The 23,049-nt window shown below is 35.6% G+C and overlaps 1 protein-coding gene across 1 annotated transcript in view; it reads left to right on the top strand.

The window, feature by feature from the left end:
* The window catches only part of LOC121420601 (DNA mismatch repair protein Msh6-like), a 39,792-nt gene that overhangs the window by 1,759 nt on the left and 14,984 nt on the right, over positions 1–23,049 (top strand). The window contains exons 2-18 of the mRNA XM_041615267.1: positions 2,802–2,985; positions 3,440–3,654; positions 4,316–4,453; positions 5,018–5,130; positions 6,807–7,007; positions 8,305–8,393; positions 11,321–11,408; positions 12,042–12,101; positions 13,605–13,679; positions 15,373–15,508; positions 17,383–17,448; positions 18,047–18,195; positions 18,749–18,820; positions 19,741–19,975; positions 20,622–20,691; positions 21,367–21,496; positions 22,537–22,709. Of these exons, the coding sequence (XP_041471201.1) occupies positions 2,802–2,985; positions 3,440–3,654; positions 4,316–4,453; positions 5,018–5,130; positions 6,807–7,007; positions 8,305–8,393; positions 11,321–11,408; positions 12,042–12,101; positions 13,605–13,679; positions 15,373–15,508; positions 17,383–17,448; positions 18,047–18,195; positions 18,749–18,820; positions 19,741–19,975; positions 20,622–20,691; positions 21,367–21,496; positions 22,537–22,709 (2,194 nt within the window). The remainder of the gene's footprint in view (positions 1–2,801; positions 2,986–3,439; positions 3,655–4,315; positions 4,454–5,017; positions 5,131–6,806; positions 7,008–8,304; positions 8,394–11,320; positions 11,409–12,041; positions 12,102–13,604; positions 13,680–15,372; positions 15,509–17,382; positions 17,449–18,046; positions 18,196–18,748; positions 18,821–19,740; positions 19,976–20,621; positions 20,692–21,366; positions 21,497–22,536; positions 22,710–23,049) is intronic.

Here is a 23,049-nt window from a genome sequence, read left to right as displayed (position 1 = left end):
TACTATGGCAACGGCAATGGAGCATAACCACGAAGGGAAGATGGACATATCAGCTACAGCCAAAATCACTAGTAGGAGAGCTTCTGGTACATTTGACAGGTCCACAGAAGTCAAGATCATGAGGATGCTTTAATACAGGACAGACTAAGCTCAGAGACCATATGCACAGAGCACTCCCTCGTGTATGCCCTACACCCATGTGCGACTGTGAACATGATAGGCAGACACTTTAACACGTCCTCCTTCTCTGCCCACTTCACAACTTGTATCTTGGAGAAGAGATGATGAACACCGTAATTAATTGGGTGATTTCAAGTCCGGTGTTGGAAGCACAATTTGGATTGCTTCTCCCAGCTCCAAAACCTATTCTGAGTTTGTAAAACTCATCCGGATCACATTATTGACATCTCAACATCTAGTGAGTGACATTTCAGGACCATTTTCGTTTTGTATTTGGTTTTATACTCCTGTAAAAATTAACCTAACACCAACACCAAAAGGTCAACACTGAACTTGAAATCACCCAATGACATAGGATATCAGAGGACAAGCACCCCTTCCTGTCTTTGTGATATGTCTCTCTTTTCCCTTCTTGGCACCAACCCCACATTATCCCCCCAAGTGCGATCTATAATATCATCATCTTTGGTTCGCTTCACCACAAGCACCAATGCCGACTTTTAACACCAGTATTCAAGCAAATAGCAGCTTATCAACCTTGTGACAGACACACTGAGAGTATACCATTTGGGTTTGGAAGCGACCGACTACGAACAACAACAATCCACTACGAACAACATCAACATCTCACAGTAAATGCATGGGGAAGTGGCAATCTCAGCATACACAAAAATAAGAGTTAGCGATAAATTTTATCTCTTGATCCTCATTTCTACTGTTCCTCTAAACCAGTCCTTATCATCAAAATAAGCACCTGCATTTTTTCTTTCCAACATCTTAAACATGAGTTGAAAATCAATTCAGATCACAGAAGTTTCTGACTAGCTCACTACGCTCCTCACTTCCGGAGAAGATTAATGAATATATTAATACAAGGGTTTACTTTAAAATAAGACCTTTTTTGACTTTGTTTCATTGATTGAAAACGGCATGGAGAGGGTGATTGCTGATGGCAAGTGGTCATACTATAATTTCCTGAGACATGCTCAGAAACACTATTAAATCAGTGAAATTATGGCCCGAATTCACAAAGGTGGTTTTGAAAACCCACGGTTGAGTCCATGGTTTATGCAGATATCCTGTATAAATTACGCTTAATTAAGCGCGTATCGGGAGCTTGTATAAAATGTGTCCAATGCTGATGCGCGCTTTTGTTACAGTGCGCCAAATTGACGCCTGTTAACATGGTTATATACGCTATTTTATTCATGAGTCCACTGTTTGAAGAGTGGACTCATGAATAAAAACAGTGGACTCATGGATAAAATAGCGTGAATAACCACGGCAACAGGCGTCAATTTGGCGCACTGCCAAAAGCGCACATCAGCATTGGACATATTTTATACATGCGCTAAATTAAGCGTAATTTATACAGGAAATCTGCATAAACTATGGACTCAACCTTGGGTTTTCAAAACCTCCTTTGTGAATTTGGGCCTATGTGTTTTGACTGTTAGTGTTATATATGATCTTGTGTGCTTTAGAACTTATGAAGTTAAGCATGACTTTTCTTCTGTAAGTTTACTGTACAGTCATCCTCTGCCTCCGTTGTATTGTCATACTTTTGGCAGATGTTGAACTTGTGCAGTTAAGAGCAATACATTGGCTATGTACAGCGCAGCAGGAAAACAAGTGTGTCATGACCTACATGTAGCCATCCTAGAGAATTTGGTTTCCTGTATCACTTGCTTGAATCGGGGTTAATGTTAGACATTTGATGGCATCTTTGGACAGCCATTTCCACATCCTTATACTATAAGAAATAGTGTCTTGGAAGAATGCTTTCATGTCTGGGCCAGGCCAGGCAAGTTAGCAGGTGGCCAAGACTCATCTGCATCCATTTTACCCAAGAGAAATTAAAACAATATCCTATTGATAGTCTGCAATACTCTTTATCAGGCCTTCACGTTTATAATTTCGTGGAGCTCAATAAATCGCTCTCCTTATTTTTTTGAGGAGCTCAAATCAATTCATTACAATACATGTATGATAAATTGTAGATTTTTCTTAACATTGTATATATGCAATAGCTGTGTTAGCTATTAATTAATCTGTGGTGAAACTAGGCCTGGGTCACGTCAATACGTTTACAAGATGTCGTACGCGCTCCTGCTAAAAAAAAATTGAAAAAAAATATTGCTAAAATTTCACATTTTACATCTTTAAATCCATGAAATGGCCTTCTTTTTTCCGTAATTCCTTGAAATTACTTTGATTTAGTTGAAAACTATCAGAAAAATTAAGAATATTCACCACTTTCCCGACTCTGATTTGAACTTACCTCGGTAAATATTGTAGTCCCACATGTAGACTTCCATGGTGTTGCCATGAAAATCTACATATGGGACTACATAGGACTGCAATATTTACCGAGATTAAATTAAAATCAGAGTCGGGAAAGAGATGAATATTCTTCATTTTTCTGATAATTTCAACTAAAAGTGATTTCAAGGAATTTTTTATTTTATTTTTTTTTGAGGAGCGCAATTTTTTGCTCTCCTTATTTTTTTAAGGAGCGCGGTAGGAGCGCCGGCACGATCGCGCTCCTCAAAAATGAAGGTCTGCTTTTTCCCTTTTGATTAACCCCAACCTTTCTAATTTGGTCTCTATTCCATGTTTAGATGGACACCAGACGTTTACCCCTGGGGATCTGGTCTGGGCCAGACTAGAAGGATATCCCTGGTGGCCCAGCCTTGTTTGCAACCACCCCACTCTCGAGAAATGCATCAAGAAGGATGGCAAGCGAGGGCTCGTACATGTCCAGTTCTTTGATGACCCACCTAGTCGTGCCTGGATCAGTGACAAGTATGTAGAAAACTATCTTCCATCTTGCTCATAATGTATTCTTGATTTGCTGCTAAAGTGAGATTTTGAGTGAATTAGATATTTGAATTCTGAAGTATGGTAAATGTAAGGTTTTGGTTCACTTCTTTGTGAAATTTTATTTCATTTTGTTTATCCCTTGGAAACTTGAATAAATGAACGAATTGAATGTATGATTAATTCACCCTTTGCCAGCTTGGGCAGATGGTGTGCAGCGCACGGCATCTAGAAACTTCTTTATTTGGGAATCCACCCTTACATGAAGTTGTTTACAAAAACACATAGTAAAAAAACCAAACATATCGTTATTCTGTTAAAGAATGTCCTGGATACATATCCTTTGTCAATCTATGATTTATCAATGAACAGGTGATTTGTAAAAAATATTAGTATGATCATGTTGATGATGAATGATTATTGTACATACTTTGTAAAGACTTGTAGATCCCTACAAAGGGAGCCAGGCCAAGGAATGCCAGTTTGGCTGCAAGTTCCACACCACCAAACCAGACGTGAGGAGGGGAATGGATCAGGCCGATGAGGCACTCAAGAAAGAAAGGGAGGAAAGGATGAAACTCGTTGTCTGCCATGTTCCATCAGAAGATGAAGATGAGGAGGAGGAGGAGGATGAGGATGGGATGGAGATTGAAGGTGAATTTTATTTAGAGGATGAGTGAAGAGTCAACATGATTTTTTTTTCTGCTGATATCTGTAGCTCTTATGTATACAACTTGGTTTAAAAGAAGTGATAATGTATTCTTTAATTTTTTCCCTAATTAGCTGCATTATTGTTAGCATTAGTTTTATATATTTCTAATAAAGCTTGATCCCATTTCATTCAAAATAGAAGAGCAATATTGACCTCTTTATCCCTGTGTTAACAAAAAGAATATTTTGTTGTTTATGTCTGGGCTATTCAGAAATGTCATTTTAGGGAAATTCAGAAATGGTCCCATGACATTTGCTTCAGCCACAATTGCTCTGCTCTAAAATCTACACACTAATAGGATGACTATAAATGTCAATCTTGGATTTAACACTATTCCCTACCCTAAACCACACCCTTAACCTGACATAAACCATATTGCAAACCTAACCCTACATCTGAGATGAAATAAAGCCCAGAGTGATTGTTGCAGGGGCAAATGTTGTATCACCACTGCAGAAATATCCCCTCTTTTGTTATTCTTCTGTCTTTTCTTAGTCCAGAGTCGATGATACTCTGGGGTAAGGGGTATCCAGCAAAGTGTTTAGCTAAACCTCTTGAGATATTCTCTTACTTGTCTGGTGACAATACTCTTAAATTTGACAGATGCAAGTGACGGCAGTGCAAGTGAAGACAACATCACAAGCAGTAAAAGAAAGCCAAGGGCAGCTGCTAAGAAAGCCATGAGCACACAGAAGAAGAAACGAAGGAGAATCATGGTTGCCTCTGACAGTGATAGTTCAGGTATATGTACAATTTAAGTTTCCTAAGTAGACTTTATGTTTTGTCATATTCTATAGTATGATAATAATGATGATGACGATGATGAGGATGATGGTAATGGTATTGATGACAACGATGATGATGGTGTTGATGATAATGATGGTGATGATGATGAAATTGATGATGATATCATTCAGGACTTGTATCCCGAATATCATGTAATTCAAAGTCTTTATGGGCTTCCAAAGGTCTTGAATAGTATTACCCTAGCTTAGCCCAGCAATCCTTTTACAGTGCACAAGCTTTCTGGGTTGATTGCAGCAAAATGTAGGTCAATTTCTTATTGAATTAAATTTTGTCATTTGGCTAGGAATCGAACCCATGACCCTGTGTTTCACAGTCCACCAATAAATACACTGGGTCACTCTCTACATGATGACAATTGATGATCAACTGCAACTTGTACATTGCATGATCAGTAAATACTGCTCTAAGCGATTGACAAATGGCTTCGCAGGAGTACTTATTTTTCACTGTCTAACATATTTACTTTATTTTCGACCCTTGACCTTTGGTATATTTTAGGAGATGAATTCAAACCTGAAAGTGATGATGAATCTGAAGGAGCTGAGAGCAGCGGAGTGGATGAAGATGACATCTCAGAACCTGAGACGGAGTCGGACCCTGAAACACCAAAGGTTGGTCCATTTGACTGAATAACAACCTTTTTTTTTAACCCTTTCATCAATTCAGCTTCCTCTCTTTCTGCACAGGGGGGGAGTCCCAAGAAAATATTTTCAATGATTACAAATTACAAGTGATAAATCAATTTCAACCGAAGCAAATGAATTTATGCTTGTTAAATGAATGATATTCACTTGTTTTGGGGAATTAAAACTCACTTGCGATCAATAGATATTCCTACAACACCCTATTAGATGGATTTTTAGACGCCTGTCCTGCAGGACGTATTATGGTATCACGCTTGATGTCCCGTCTATTGATTTTGAGGTCAAAAGTTTGAGGTGCAATGACATGTTTTCATCTTACCCTTTCGAAGTCATGTAAACATGATAAATTTAGTTCAATGTAATCTTGGCTCATATAATGTGGTGTGTGTGATACTAGCATGCATCCCAGGAAGCCTATTGATTTTGAGGTCAAAAGGTCAAAGGTCCAGTTGCCATCTTCCACTTTTCTTTCTTGACCAATAACTCAATTTTTCGCATTATGGTCGGGCATACTATGTGCTTGCCCCAGCGACAGTCTTGTTTCTTCATTTATCTATTCTGGGTCACAAAAGTCATTCACCCAAACACTTCTTCAGGTACCATGACGGAGAACAAATTGTGTTCAGCAAAAGCTCTTTCACCTACAGTGGCTCAATCCTTTTTCCCTAGCTCTCGTCGACTGCAAAAAATATACTGAACTTTGCAAAACCCACCATGAGATGTATCTATTTAAATAAATGATCCCTTGTATTCATTTTGTTGATTGGCCTTACATACCTGCTGCTGTTATTTCAGTTTAGAATGCAGTTATTTTTGTCTCACCTGCATAGCAGAGTGAGACTATAGGCGCCGCTTTTCCGACGGCGGCAGCGTCAAGACCAAATCTTAACCGAAGTTTAAGTTTTTGAAATGACAGCATAATTTAGAAAGTATATGGACCTGTATATGTTTTTGTGAAGAGTAGTTTTCAAAGTCAGCACTGCTGCTATATTGAATCGCATGATGCAGATGAGATGGCCACAGGCATTCCATTTGTTACTGTTTAAGTTTGTGATTGTAATTTGTATTTGTGAAATTGTTGACTTTAAAGGGCATTGATAGCCCTCACAAGGCTGAAATGGATGCGAAATATCTTGATTATAATATAATTTTATCATTATTGCTATTGTGGACAATCTATCTGACACATCTTACCTTATTTTCATGAAAATGTGAAATTACAAAGTTTGACAGGTGTGAATTGTAGACACTGCAAGGTAATTGATAACTGCTCATACTTGCACAGCACAAAATTAGGGTAAGCAAAGGGATTTCTACCATGAAATGCTTTCACATATTTTAAGTTTGGTCCTGATGCTTGTATATTGCAGCTGATACAGTAGCAATGAAATTCTATGCTTCAGCTGAAATAAAAAAAAACTTTGAATTAAAAAACCTGAATGTAATACCTACATTGCGATTAGAATTTTGTAATCTGCTTTAAATACATTGTTCAGTGTTCTTTGATATGTCATTGCATAGCGCAGAGGAAAATCAATTTTTTCATATCCTGTAAAAATGCTAATATCATTTTATCAAAGAAATGTGAGATACATCCCCTGGGTTATTTTTTTATACCTTCGCTTCTTCATTCACAATTGTAGAAAGCTAAAAAGCGAAAGAGGGGTTCCACTTCAACTGTCACTCCTTCCACAAAAAAGCCTGCAACGAAGGGTCGTAGCGTCCTAACTCCATCTTCTATGGCACGCCCAGATTCCGCTACCCCACCCCCTAAGAAGACATTTGGCACGCCGTCTGTCAGCTCTTCCACCAAAGCTAAGCTCTCTGCATTCCAGTCTCCTGCCGTGAGTTCACATGTTTTATTCTAATCTAAAAAATGTCAAATTATTTGTTGAACTGATGAAAAATTTGATTTCTGTGGATTTTTTTTTATTTTGATAATCTATTTCTATATCTATCTATATCTATTTATTTATTTAAAACGGTTTATTTCAACAAGGGTATCTATAGCGGCTGAAAAGCCGAATTGCATTACCCTTTACAATCATTTTACATAAAAATACAATCAATATTAAAAAAAACTCAATTTACACAAATTCTACATCATAAGAAATAACTAAACACATAGAAAGGTTGTTTATCATGTTGGCGTGCATGTATTAAATTACGACATTCATCATCCCCATCATGATAAATCAAAATAGAAAATACATACACGTGTTGAATTTTTATTTATTTCAGATTATCACAGAATGAATTGAGGTAGAAATGGCAGTCTTGTAACAGAACATGTGCATATGCTATTGTGAGAAATATGTTACAAACAAGTGATTTCTTTTGAAAATGCTATAAAATTAGCATTGATGTTTGAATAGAGAAGGTTTGAAGATTTCATTTTTTCATTAAAAAACCCTTAGCAGATAATCATTGGTCACTTGACTCAAGTAAAGATGCTTTACTACTGAAATATGATTGATTTGATTGTCCCATTTTTCTGTCAGTTTTATTATTTATTATCAATTCGGCAATTCCAATATAAAATAAATTTCAACAAAATATAAATATTAAGCAGAGCCGTAGATGGGTACATGTAGCTTAGCTGCCGGGGTATGGGAAAAGCTAACTTGATAACTGTGACCTGAGGGTCTCCCTCCCCGACCAAGCTTCATGTACCAAGAATTGGTCTGTAATATTCTTTGTAAGTTTTTAAAGTCTGGTTATGGTTATGCCATAAAATAGTCATATATATCTATAATCATAATGTGCATGGCTTGCTATTTTTTTATGACCTGTCTTTGCCATAACCTTTAATTGCAATTTTCCATTTTAATACATATTCACATTTACAGATGTTTTTATTTTTTTTGCTGTATTGACATTTTCATACTTTAATACTCTGCCTTATTTGCTTATTTTTTATTCCTATTCTATTTTTTCTTCTTTTTGTAATCTTTTCTTGAAATGTGATGAATATGTAAATTAGTACATATAATTCTTTTGATTTTTTTCAATAAAATATACAAATACATATTTATAGAAATCAGTACAATGTCATATTTTGTATTGTTGGTTTATAAATGTTTACTTGAAAACATTTAAAAATAGTATGTTCCAAATAAAAAATATTTTCTTCTATAATAGCCTGCTCCATCTCCAACCCCTGCATCTGAATCAGACGAAGCACGCTTTCCACATCAACGACAGGAATGGCTGAAACCAGGCAAAAGAAAGTATGTTATATCTTTCGTTATATGATAACTAGATAGATCCTTGTCATTTTGGTTGATTGGTTGTTTGATATTGATCATTCAGCCCATTTTACAATGATGTCACAATTTGTGCAATTTTGGATCTATTCATCATGAATTTTGGATCCATACGATATTGTCCATTGCACGCTCGCTGACATCACCGGCAATTTAAAACTTTATTGTATAAAGCAAAGGCTGCATCTTAGTAGTGTCATATTTGATCCCACTTTCTTGCTCATGGAATCAAGGTGATTATTCTGAATTAGGGACTGATCTAGGAAGACCAAGTTGCCCACTTAGTTTTAGCTTTCTTCGATACAAGCATAGTTTCTTTCAAGCAGAGATTTTCATTCCACAAGTCTTAATTGGGCATGATTGAATGTCAGTAGATGGTGATATTCATTTTATATGGTCTTTATATTGTGAAATCTGTAGCGGCCACATACTTACAGTAAAAACCTGTCTTTTTTGGCCACCAAAATTGTCTCTCATTTGAGAAATATGTTTAAAAGAACCTGTCCATAAAGGCCATATATGCCTTGTTAACTTTGTCTTTTGTGGGTGGTCTTAATAAAAAAGAGAGGTTTGACTTAGTAAATTTCCACTTTTTTCAGTAGCATAATTCATAATTATGTGTATAAAAGATAAGCACATGAACACGGAAATAATTCTTTAGTAAATTCCACTTTAAATGCAGCTGTTCTAAGCTTTCACAGTATAGATAATTTTCCACCAAACCAACTTCACAAAAACAAAGCTATTTGTAATGTATTTTATATTAAGACAGAAAACTAGAGAAAAGTTAAATGGTCATTTCATCATGAGGCATTTTATTGAGATTTTCTTAATCAGAGCAGCATTGCATCAGCTTTGAAAAACAGGTGGGAATGTCCTGGGTGTATGTAAATATCGATGGAGCTATTTCCTGCTGTGTCCATTTCAGCATTTCATCCTTTTGTTCTAGGATGTAAATTTCAGATTCTGGAGGATGGATCGCTTGTAGATTTCTACCAATTAAAATTCTCTGATGTACCTTACAGGAACTGAAATGAACTATTACTGTGTAAACAAGTTGGAATGTAACCCATTATGTTGAGAGGCATTGATATAGTGCCATCTATCTTGAAATAATCTATTTTGAAGAGCGCTGTCACTATTAGCCAAGCTTTAACTGTAGCTGCTGTTTTCAGTGCTGTGCATTCAAGGGATTAGTCATGCCTGGTCCCCATTCTCCTCACCTGGGTTGTGTGCAGCGCAATGTGATTTGAATTTCTTGCTGAATGAAAACATATCTGGGATTTAAATCCACGGCTGTGCTGATTGTAATACTAGATTCGGAATCACAAGACCACGATGCCCCCATACCCAGTTTTTAGCTCATCTGGGCAAGATGAGCTTATGCCGTGGTGTGGTGTCCGTCGTCTGTCTTCTGTCGTCCGTCCACAATTTCAAAATGTTACTTCTTTGCCATTTCAAGTCCGATTTCAATTCTGTTTGCTTTATATGATAGCACTAAGTGGGGGATTCAAAAGTTCTACACAGAATTTTGAAATTCATTAAATGTGCTAATTTATGCGCATTTTTCAAAATTCACAAAAAATGCTTCTTTATTTGTCAACCGATTTTGATCTTTTGCTTCCATCTGGTAGAGCTTTATGAGGTTCACCAAACTTCTACACAGAATTTTGAAATTTTGACCAGAACAATTTTTATGCTAATTTATGCAAATTTTTAAAAATTCACATAAAATGCTTCTTCTTTATTTGTTGACTGATTTTGATTTTTTTCTTCCATCTGGTAGAGCTTCATGAGGTTCACCAAACTTCACAGAATTTCAAAATTTTGACTAGAACAATTTTTATGCTAATTTATGCGAAATTAATTTATTCATATTTTTAAAAATTCACATAAAATGCTTTTTCTTCTTTAATTGTTGACCGATTTTTTATTTTTTTTCTTCCATCTGGTAGAACTTCATGCGGTTCACCATACTTTTACACAGAATTTTGAAATTTTCAGTAGAAAATTATGTATACGAAATTTATTCATAAATCACAGAAAATGCCTCTTCTTTATTTGTTGACAGATTTTGATTTTTTTTCTTCCATCTGGTAGAGCTGCATGAGGTTCACCAAACTTGTACACAAAATTTTGAAATTTTGTCTGGAAAATTATTTATGCTAATTTATGCAAAATTTATTCATAAATCACAAAAAATGTTTTTTTCTTCTTCATTTGTTGATCAATTTCAATTTTGTTTGCTTAATATGATAGCTCGAGGTGGTGATACAAAATTTCAACACAGAATTTTGAAATTCATTAAATATGCTAATTTATTCATATATTTTCAAAACTCCCCAAAATTACTTATTTATTTGTTAATTGATTTTGATTATTTTTTGTTCCATCTCAGGGCTACATGAGGTTCACCAAGGTTCTTCACAGAGTTAAGAAATTTTTACTAGAGAGTTATTTATGCTTAATTTATATGAAATTCATTCATAGATCACAAAAAATGCTTCTATGTCATTTCTTCATCAATTTCAATTCTATATCCTCAATTTATGTCACCAATATAATTCACTAGTGTCAACTGGGCTGAAATTAAAATTGTGTTAAATTTCGTTGCGAGATGCCTGATGAGCTCCACATCATTGATGTGCTAGTTCTGAACTTCTGTTGATTCATAAAAGCCATTGATTATTTATGATTTGAATTACAGGGTAAAATGAACAATAAGATTATCAGAAAGTGTTAAGAACAATATGTTTGTATCACAAATTAATGTTGAACATTGTTTTCTTTCCAGATATTGATACCTTTCATATTGTAAGACATGCAGATTATTATCAATGATTTATCTTGTGTAAAAATAATACATGATTTCTTTTTTGTTTTCTATTTAGAGACATCAAAGGCAGACCAGAGCATGACCCAGAATATGATCCCAGTACTCTCTTCGTGCCAAAGACGTTCTTGGACAAATGCACCCCTGTAAGTTTTAAGTTTCTGCTTAATTTGAAAAAAATAATTTTCAATTATTATTACAATTGGATATCTGAAAATCTGTATGAAAAATTCAGAGCTTGTTCAGTTTTCTTTAAAATTTAAGCTCCTTTTCATCATTTCATAGATTCCGATGGTATCCAAATTACAATTTGTTGAGTAAAGCAAATCGTAACTGTGGGTAGACTGTCAATAATTATGTCACATAGAAATTTAAACACCCAATGTATTCATTGTTTTTGTTCATAATTTTTTATTTGTGTTAAAAGCAGACAGACAGTTTGAGGAAATGATGGAGGTAGTGAGAGAGGGACAGAGAGAGAATAAAGGGGGGGGGGGGGCAGACTGAGAGGAAAAGTCAGATAAACGAGGATAAAGAGAAATGTTTCCCCTACTTTAAGAGTTACCATTGTATCTGTTTCTGTTTATGGTAACTCCCGCAAGAACTCGGCAGGACAGCATTTTTCTGGTAAACGCCAAGCTGGTTGGTACATGTATAAACCAATTACCTAGGAAACATTGTACGTATCAATGTCTCAATTTGCCTTAGGATTTTGTTATGTATTTAAAACAATTCTGAATGATCCATCTTTCTATTTCTTTTCCTTGATTTTCATTCAGGCTATGAGACAATGGTGGGAGATGAAATCCAAGTATTATAATGCTGTTCTTTTCTTTAAGGTGAGATCATATCCAATGCATCTTGGGGATGTATGAAGCCGTGCATATGTTTGTAATGTTTGTGACTGTCTAGTTTAAGTCTAGTTTCTAAAAATAAAAATATTGTATAATTCAAACAATAAAAAACAAAAGAAATAGTGAGTGACATCATCGACTCTCTTATTTGGATGTAACTGGCTCGTTCATATAACTATTTTGTTAAAAATAAGCAAAAATTTGAAATGTCATAACTTTCTTATTTTATATCCGATTTTGATGAAATTTTCAGCATTGTGCTTGTCTGATTTTTCTCTATTGATTCAAATCAACATTTTTTTCTGAGGTGGACTTGACCTTTAAACAATCTGGAACTTTCACTTGCTCTGCTTTGTTTTGTGTTAGAAATGACCAAATCCTTTCTTACTATACAAGACAAGTTTCTTTTCTCCATTTGCTATTGGTCAAAACTAGTTTTCGGCTAAATACATTGTTTGTACAGGGCCAAAATTATGGAACTTCCTTCCTACTTCATTGAAGCTATCAGTTAGCCCTAGTGTTTTTCAAAACAAGTTTAAGACAGAATCACTGAAGAAATACTTAGATCAGTAATAGAATGCCTGCTGATTATATTTGTCTCACTTTATAAATTGTACTTTTCCCGTTATTATCTATGGAAAATAGAGCTCTACTAATTTTTCTCCCCCCCCCCTTATCTGCTTTGTGAACGTTAGATTGTTATACTGTAGGTCTAAAAGAATTTGTTTGCATTCTGCATTCCACATTTAAAAAAAAAAACTTCTTAGTGTATTTTTTGGAAAATTTATTTGTGTATCATTACTTTGGGTGTTTACTTCAATCTGTTTCATAATTTTGTTTGCTTGTTTTCATATGTTTAAAATGATTGATTATGTAAGATAATAACATTCTGGTGGCCTATGGCCTACAATCTAAGCTTCTTAGTAAGTCACCACATTTCTTTTCCATCTTGTTTCATCCATGTTTCTATGTTCCATAATAATGTAGTGCATGTATTATGTATATTATTCTGTAATTATTTACTTTTGTTCTTTGCTGTTTACTTGCATTGCAATGATTTACTCTTTATGTTGTTATTGGAAGTGAAACCAAATAGAGATTCATTCACTCAAAAAGTTTCTGTGACATTTTGCCCTGACTGGTGGGAGGTTTCGCCGAAATTGTACAGTGAGCCTATCTCATGCTTGAATGAAACTCCAACAAAATACCTTACATATTCAATTAAGACTATGATAATGTTATTGTTCATCAATTTTGACAAGTCATTTATCATTTTATCGCATAGAATGTGCCTTTTCAAGCTCATTGAAAAGCTCAATATTCACTTGAGACTACTCATTTTTTTTTTTTTGGGGGGGGGGTGGCAGGTGAAAATAGGTATGCTACATGTAATTGGATTTCAATGTCAGTAGCGTCCCTTTTCCTCTCTATAGTATAGAGGTATTTTAATTTTATTTATTCATTTCCTTTACCTGTGCGTCTTTTTAGATGGGAAAATTCTATGAACTGTATCACATGGATGCAGAGGTAGCCGTCAAAGAGCTTGGACTCATCTACATGAAGGTGAATATAACTTGCAAAGTTCTACTTAAAGGTATTGGTCAACATTGATTTAACTTCAAAATCTGATCAGCAAGGTCCCATGTGTCACCTGTGTCTGTGCTGTGTTGTAAAAAATGAAGCCCTGAAAAAATTAAACCCAAGAATCATTTAGTGGTTTGAAAAGTGGAGAATAAAGTGATCAGAAACAGCATTCCAATCGTATTCCGTGCACTTAAACATAATTCTTCTCAGGTGTTTTTTATGCACGTGAAAAATATTAAATATGACACAAATCAAAGTTCAAGATTGTTTTATTTTTGTAATGTGAATCAATGTCTTTAATCTGAGTTGGGTGAGAAAGCAATAAGGTTGCACCTTTCACATGAATGAACATCAATTATGACAGTAACCATAAGTTCTCAGATGTAGTATATATGTGACCCAGTAACTTTCGGTAGCTATTGTTTGTAATTAGTATTATCTCTTTCCACTTATTAAGCCAATTGCCTGACAAGAAGGCAGAAGGTCCTTAGTATGTTGCTGTTTAGGATCAAACCCACAAGTTACCATTCATGAAGAGGGCTCTCTAGTACTGAGCCACCATGGGGGGGGAGGTGTATAATGAAGATTAAAGTGTGAATTAAAATCATGCTTAAATAGCGACATGCACATTATATTTAATAAGCAATCAAATTAGGTAATACGGGTGTCCTCGTAGCATGATATTACCAGTGTGTTCATGCATTATTAGCCATCACATTTAATTGAGTCACATTTAACCTGTTGGTGGTATAAAGCACAAAGACCCAATTGTAGGCCCGTTTTGAAAGTCCATTTTTGATACACGTGTACACGGAGTAAACACTGTGAGAGCAAGTTATGTTTTTATGTCGACACAGACCCGCATCAACATGTCATAAAAAGGGGTCTATATATAGCCCAAGTCACGGTTTTAAAGCTTACCTGAGAAGTTTGAAGTATCAATCCACAAAAATTGGTGCAAATTAAAAGTTTACTCAGCTTAGCAGCGCATTAAATTAATAAAGAATTCATAATAAAATCAGTGCAGGGCCCTAGCTAGCGCCGACGCTCGTTGGATGCGCATTTTGTATACTGTACCGTACATGCATGCACAGATCGCTGCAGAGTTAAGTGTAACTGAAGTTATCGATTGATTTTTATTATTTTGTTGCCAATTTGAGGAGCGTTTGTTTGTAGGCTTGTAGCACATGTGTACGGGCGTATAACACGTAAGTTATAGCAATGATCGCTGTCGCAATTGGTGATTCTCAAATTGGCTCTGAGTGTGATTAAGCAACGCTTTTGAGCTTTCAAGACCGGAGCAGACCCATTTCGTGGTACAAAAACTCGAGTCTCCAGAATGAATGTGGATTAAATCGGCGATTTTGGAAGTGAAGTCACTCAAGATTAATTGAAATATATTGGCATATTAGTGATTAAAACATGTACAGTCTCTGAGAACTAAGATTTAATGTGAAGCTGTGAGCTTGTTCACTGACTTTGTAGTCCCATGCAAGCTTTGTACACGGTGATGGAATTTAGTACACGTGCACTGACTTGGCCGTGCGTGTACACTGACTTGGCCGTGCGTGTACACGTGTACCCGAAATGGGCCTACCCAATTGTTGAATATTTTTACTTGAAACCAACTGAAAATCATGTAATCCCTGCCCCCTCTTCCATTTTATGCTAGGGAGAGAATGCACATTCCGGTTTCCCTGAGATAGCGTTTAGTCGGTATAGTGATACGCTAATCCAGAAGGGGTACCGTGTTGCTCGGGTGGAACAGACGGAGACCCCAGATATGATGCAGGAAAGAGTTAAAAACAGTAAGTTAAGAATATAATATATTATTTCTTTATTTCATGTTGATGATAATGGCTTTCATTCAACTGCCATGCATGAGAAATGAAGGCACATAGAGTCTATATCTGAATATTTATGTATTCATTTCTACACGGTTCAACAGCTTACATGGTATGAACAGGATAAAAGCAAGCATGGGAATAATAAAAATTAGAGTCTGCACACATTTAAAAAGAAAATTTGCTATATTTGGTATAGATTGATGGGAAAGGGTATGTAATTTCTTGAAAATGGCTTTGGAAAACACCCAGTTTCCTTTCTGATTTTCGAGAGAATTGTTTGCAAAGCTGCAGTGATGTCACAGGAAGAAGGCAGTTTTGAATAGTACTTATTAAGAAATCTAGAATTGTATTTTTCACACCCTTAAGGTAGGGACATAATGAATTTATAAAAAAATGAAATATTTTGTATGAAATATTCACTTCTGAAATCTACAAAATGTGTGTGAGGGCCTTCCGGGCATGACATTGCATTTCAGTTAGTTAGTCTTGTAATTTTGTGAATGCCATAATTTTCTGTGAGTTTTGAGACCATGCCACTCTTTTGTCATACTCGATTAGGAAAATGAGTTTGCTCATTGTTTTAGTTAGCTTAAAAGCTGTTGTTTATTATATTGAACTTATGTTTTGGAAATTCTTAGTGCTAAAACTTTAAGAACTTAATGCTTGAAGGATTGTTTCTTTTGATATAACCGTCAAAAAAAGTTTTTTGTACAGTTAAGTTCATTTGCTCCTTAAGCTTATTGTAAAATTTGTGTGTCATGAGTGGTCAAAATAATGAATTTCCAAAATATCCCAAATTAAGTTTTGGTATAAAAATTGAGTATTTTCTTACAGAACATTAGAGAGCAATTGTGATAAAAGAATAGCACTTTCATTGATATACATTGCAAAAATTGTTAATGCCAGTCCTACTGGTAGAAGGGAAATATTTGGAATGAATGGGAATTCAGAAATTTCATTAAGAAATTGATAATGTGTATAATCATTGCCATCATCATTAGAATCATTTTCATGATGATCATCTTGATAATCATCAGTGTCATTTTTATTGTCATCACCACCACCACCATTGTCACCATCATCATCATCATCATCATCATCATCACCTTCATCACCATCATCATCATCATGCTATCGTCATCATCACCATCATCATCATCACCACCACCACCATCATCATCAATCATTATCATCATCGTCATCACCTTCACTATCATGATCATCATAATACTATCATCAACATCATGTTCATCATGATCATCATGATCATCATGATCATCCTCATGATCATCATCATGATCATCATGAGCATCATAATCATCATCACGATCATCATGATCATCGTGATCATCACCATGATCACCATTATTATCATCATCATCATCACCACCACCCCCACCACCACCACCATTGTCACCATCATCATCCTCATCATCACCCTCATCATCACCCTCATCACCTTCATCACCATCATCATCATGCTATCATCATCATCACCTTCATCACAATCATCATGCTATCGTCATCATCACCATCATCATCATCATCATCACCACCACCACCACCACCATCATCATCATCTATCATCATCGTCATCACCTTCACCATCATCATCATCATAATACTATCATCAACATCATGTTCATCATGATCATCATGATCATCCTCATGATCATCATCACGATCGTCATGATCATCATTATCATCATGATCATCGTGATCATCATCATGATCACCATTATTATCATCATCATCACCATCATTATCATCATAATCTATCATCTTAATTTGATGCAACCTAAGTTTATTCTTTCCGCTTCATTTTTTCTTCTCAGTGAGCAGATCTGTAACAAAATTTGACAAAGTTGTCAAGAGAGAGATATGCAGGATTTCAACACAAGGTATGTTGTATACCTCTGTTCTATTTTTTTTCTTTTCTCTCTGTTATTTATCATATTTATGTGGACATTTTCATGAGCTCCTTACTGTATTTGAAATTTTTGCTTCAAAATTTCTATACAATCATTCTGGCCATATTCTTAACTCGGGTTTGAATCGACCTCTGTTATATGTAAGCTGTGGGTCAACTATGGAAAGCCAATTGTGACGAAAATATCTAAAAGTAGATGTTTGATTTATGGGACACTGACACTGAAATTTTTCTCAACTGTCTGGGAATGATAAATAGGATAGTTGTCTTCATTTAATGAAAATGGGAAAGATCAAAGCAAATGTTAGAAAAATGCAATTTAAACAAAATTTTGACATCTTAGGCTTCTCATAATGTTAGTACAGACTTAGACCGTGATCAAAGGTAATCAGACCACAGAATATGAGTCGCTGTATTTGACCTCATATCTTGCTTCGCGAAATCATGTATGACAAAGTGTATAATTAATAGTCTGTAAACAGTGTTAGTATATGTCTTCATTCCTTATTCCTTATAATCATCACGATGACTCTTGAACTTCGCTTACTTCTTTCCTTCTCCTGACATAGCGACAAGAACCTATAGCTTTATAGATGGGGATACATGTGAGGCACAGAGCAGCTATCTTCTTGCAGTCACAGAGAGGCCGAGTGAAAGCTCTGGTGGGGAGAGTGTCTACGGTGTGTGCTTTGTGGAAACATCCATTGGCAAATTCTATGTGAGTAGTTCTCATTGATATGGAATACATCTGCTTTGAGAATTTTGTGGTGACGATTGATTCATGTACAGGGCTGCTATTCAATGCTTGCATCAGAAAATTATCATTTTACTTAGATTTTTGTTTGGAAAATATACTTAGCCAAGATTTGTATTTGGTTCATGAATTTGGCTTCGTATTTGAATATATATTTATGTAAGCTAATGAGATGTAAGCCCATTAATTTGAAAATCTGTTTTTGTACGCGTCCGAAATGAGAAACTTATGTTAGCGTTAGGAGTAGGCTTTAAAGTCTCGGTCATATGTTGGCACCACATTATACACTAAAAAGACTAAGAACTGAATTTTCTGGCATGATGAAGACAGTAAGACATGCTGAAAAAGATGTGTTCATTATTTCCTATCACTTCTGTCAATTTTTTTAAATGATTTTTTGGGTTGGAATTTGAAAAACAGTGGTATTTCATTTCTTGTTTCCATTAAATATTTATTGCATTTTGCTTATGACTCATGATTTGTTTCTGTTGGCCATTCTGTTTTATTTTGTTGATAGATTGGTCAGTTTGAGGATGACCGTCACAGTTCTAGATTCAGGACACTGATAGCTCACTATCCTCCTTCCCAGGTACGTGGTATTCACACTCTAGAATGTTCCTTTCATGGGTGTTACAAGAATCTTTTAAATTCAAGTATGTACTCAAATCCCCCCCCAAAAAAAAAAATAAAAATAAAAATTGATCTTCTTTATTATTTTTGGTATTTTTAATTAAAAATGTGAAAACCAGATTTATAGTATGTTTGTTTGCTGAGAGTGGGTATGCAGTTAGGGTGACAAAACTTGGCAGAAAAGAAGAAGACCCTTATGTATATTGTTAATAAAGACCATTGTGTGTATTGTTAATACCAAAAGAAAACTACTATTCAGAAGTGTCTGATTTGATGGGGAGGTAAATTATTATCTTCTGGATTCTAGTTTGATTTTGTGTGTATATACACCAATATTGTAGTATTTCTGCCTCGTTTTGTCACTAATTTGCATGCCTCCTCTTACCATATGAACATACTATATTTGTCTTCACTTCCCAATGATTTGAAGAACCTTGTCCAGCTGATAAGGGTTTGAGTTAGCAGGGCAGATTGACACAGTCCTGTAACTCCTTCCAAATAAAAAAACATATTGGTCTTCAAATATTTTTCCTTCAGAGATTTTGTTGAAAAATCCTCCTAGTCTAATTAGTCACTTGCATATTGTAAATTCCATAAATGATAATTTTGTAAACCATTCTTTCTTCACTTCATGAACCACTCAAGTCATGGTCATTTCCAAGTGGAACAACTTTCCATTTGAACTGGAAAAGTGAACTCATTCATTTCAGGAAAGTCCCACATGTAGGGTAACGGACATACAGAACGCCCTTATTCAATACCTTTCACCATAATTTTTACTGACAATTTTTTTTTAATCAGAGCAGAAACAGTACTTTGAATGTCTCATAAAATTTACCTGCTTATTAAATCACCGATGTTACATGATATGCCCCGCAGGTTTTGTTTGAACGTGGCAAGCTCCTCGGGAAGACTCAGCAGCTCCTGTCCAGTAACCTGATGTCCGTCCTCAAAGACTCTCTCCTTCCTGGATCCGAGTTCTGGGATGCCGCAAAGACACTGAAGGTACTCAAGGAGAAGGATTACTTTGAGGATAGCGAGAGAGACAAGGATGAAGAGGAGAAGGGAGGACTGAACTGCTGGCCAGATGAACTGAAAGAGATGCTATCTGATGGTAGGATTTAATGTTGATGATGATTAGAATGAAATGATATGCAACTTTTGTATGATTGATATACTGTACTGTATATATATATATATATATATATATATATATATATATGATATATATCTGCACTGATCAAACAATTTCCCCTTGATATATTTAAGTGCTATGATTTAAAACATTTGTATAACTCTCTATCACCCAAAATTGTATACTCTTTGATGATTGTGAATCCATATAAAAGTCGTACGATCATCATATGTAACTGCGAGGAGATCATACATTTGGCAGGATACGAACACCCTACAGGCACCCTACTATAACTGAAATATTATTTACATTATGAAAAGTAATATGTAATACAGAGCACATTGTGTTTTAGCTTCTTTAAGTGCATAAAACTGACAGGCATTGTTGGAAGAAGCCACGAAAGAATGTGCAGAAAAGGGCTTTTAGTTTCAGTAGACTCTGCATATGCTGACCTTCCATAAGTTGAATAATATCCTAACATGATGCGTTATTTCAGACCAAAATATGCAAAATATGTGTTACTAACATCTTCTTAGTCAAATTTCACCTGAGTTGTGTTGCCCAGTGAGATTTTTTTAGGAAGACTGACCTGTGTTCTCTTGTTCAAATCATTTCTTTGTTTTAGCCGATCCTCTTGGATTGACTCCTAAGGAGGGATGTGAGATGGCTTTATCTGCTCTTGGGGCATGTACATGGTAAGAGAGATGAGTTAGGTTGTAGAGAAAGTAATTTACTATACATTCCTGGGGGCCGTTTCATAAAGCTGTTCGTAAGTTAAGAGCAACTTGAAGAACGACTGGTGAACCTTTCTTACTCGCTAAATAATGACCATGAAACATTTAATGGCAAAAATCATTTACAAGAAAGGTTCACCAGTCTTAACTTATGAACAGCTTTATGAAACACCTACCTGTAGTTTACATCTGGGCATACTATTTTCTCTCTTTGGGGGAGGGGGGGAGGCCTATCGTCTGAAGTTCACTTGGGGGCAATAATTTTTACTGTTGCCCTAATGAGCTTTCCCTATTAGTATAATAATGTGATAACTTTGTTGACTAACATGGTCAAATATGAAAAACAAGGATTCCATGAAATTGACAATCCAGGGCTGGTATACAATTCAAATCAAAATCAAAATGCTTTTACTTGTACGCATATCACTTTTAAGTATTATACTTTATCAATCCAAATAAAAGCAAAATAATTACAAATAAGAATTGTGACATCATTGCCTCTATTAAAAAGCAAAATATTACACAATGTATGTACCAGATTCCCCTCTCTTCATGATTTCACCTATTTATGAAGTATCAAATCGAGTAGTTCCCCGGTGTTTTTTTGAAGCAGGTTTGATTGATCTATCCTGGCAGGTACCTCAAGAAGTGCTGTCTGGAGCAGGAGCTGTTGTCCATGAGGAACTTTGAGGTGTACAAACCGCTAGATGCAGAGCCCACCAAACCCTCCTCACCCCTCCCAACCTTCACATCTAAACAACACATGGTGAGATTATCTAGACCAGGGGTAAAGGGGCCAGTTGGACCCCATTGAAACCTGAAAGGGTCAGAGTGAACTAGAGACTAGTGGTGTAATGAGCCCCCAAAACAAGGGGGCCAGATCTGGCGAATGGGACAGAATTTATACCTGGACTCTTTTTCTTTACAGATGGGTGTTTCATAAAGCTGTATGTAAAGTTACGCACAGCTTCATGCTAGACTGGAGCATGTTCTTTGGTGATAGGTCAGTTACATAGGGATATATCACGTAGCACAAGAAAGGGTCACCCACCAGTCATGGGATAAGTCATTTGTAACTTAAAAAACAGCTTTATAAAACATCAACTAGGTTCTCTCTTCTGAAGTTCATGGGAACATAGAAAACTCTTCAATTTTATTATTAAAGGTAGTAACACCTTTAGCATATAATATTTGGTCTAAAACTGGCTTTTGACTTTGGAAGTTTTATTCTTGTTAGAGTAATCTCGATATCTTGAGTTGTACAGTAATTTCACCCAAAATAATGCGAGACAGTTTCACACATGATTATGTACATGTGGTGAATGCCTATAATCTGCCCCAGCATCAGGGGTCATGAAAACATATATTTGCATATTATTTGCATATTGAGACAAGAAATTGTCTTGTTGATTATGTTGATACTGATCAAAATCATGAATATTTATGTTTTTTTTTTTTGGGGGGGGGGAAGGGGGCATACTAATTAATTTTCTCAAATGTATAGTTGTTATAATCGCTAGAGGGTATTCATTTGTCTCGCAATCTACTATGGTCAACAAGGAAATTCGTGATCACTCTCGCAAAAAGTGTTCACTGGCTTTCTAGGAAATTCGTGATCACTCTCGCAAAAAGTGTTCACCAGCTTACAAGTTCACGAGCTTTCGAGTGCCGCTGCAACTCTTTATCAAGTGACCATAGTAGATTGCGAGACAAATGAATACCCTCTGGCGATTATTTCAATCCGCAATAATGAATCTATTTAGTGTATAGTTGTTATTATTCATTGTTTATGAATTATGTTTCAAGGTCCTAGACAGTATAACACTGAGCAACCTCGACATCATTGAGAATAGCAGCACCGGAACAAGAGAGGGCACCCTACTGGAGACGCTAGATCGCTGTCGGACACCATTTGGGAAGAGGCTGTTCAAACAATGGCTCTGCACCCCTCTGTGCAATCCAAAGTCTATCAGTGATAGGTTGGTATATTCCTCTCATAATAATATCTCTCCTTTTTTGGATTAATTCTTTCGAGCAGAGCTTTTATGTAGTATTTGTTATGTAGAGTATATTTAAAAAAAAAAATGTTTAAGCAGAATGTCACTGATTTGGATCCCCTTCTTAAAGGATCTCTACTACTCACCCCTATTCCAGTACATTCAGTTTAAAGTCTGTTTCTATCTACAAAATTCTTAATCCATTTGACACCTGAATATCTTATAATGCAACCAAAGTATAGTAGTCCTGATAGACTGCTTAATTACTGGTAGGCTTTGTATTCCCTGTCAAAACTTTTCTGCTGAAGAAAGTTTTGCTAAA

Source organism: Lytechinus variegatus, chromosome 1, assembly GCF_018143015.1.
Source record: "Lytechinus variegatus isolate NC3 chromosome 1, Lvar_3.0, whole genome shotgun sequence".
NCBI classification, from domain to species: domain Eukaryota; kingdom Metazoa; phylum Echinodermata; class Echinoidea; order Temnopleuroida; family Toxopneustidae; genus Lytechinus; species Lytechinus variegatus.
This window is presented reverse-complemented; position numbering and strand designations above follow the sequence as displayed.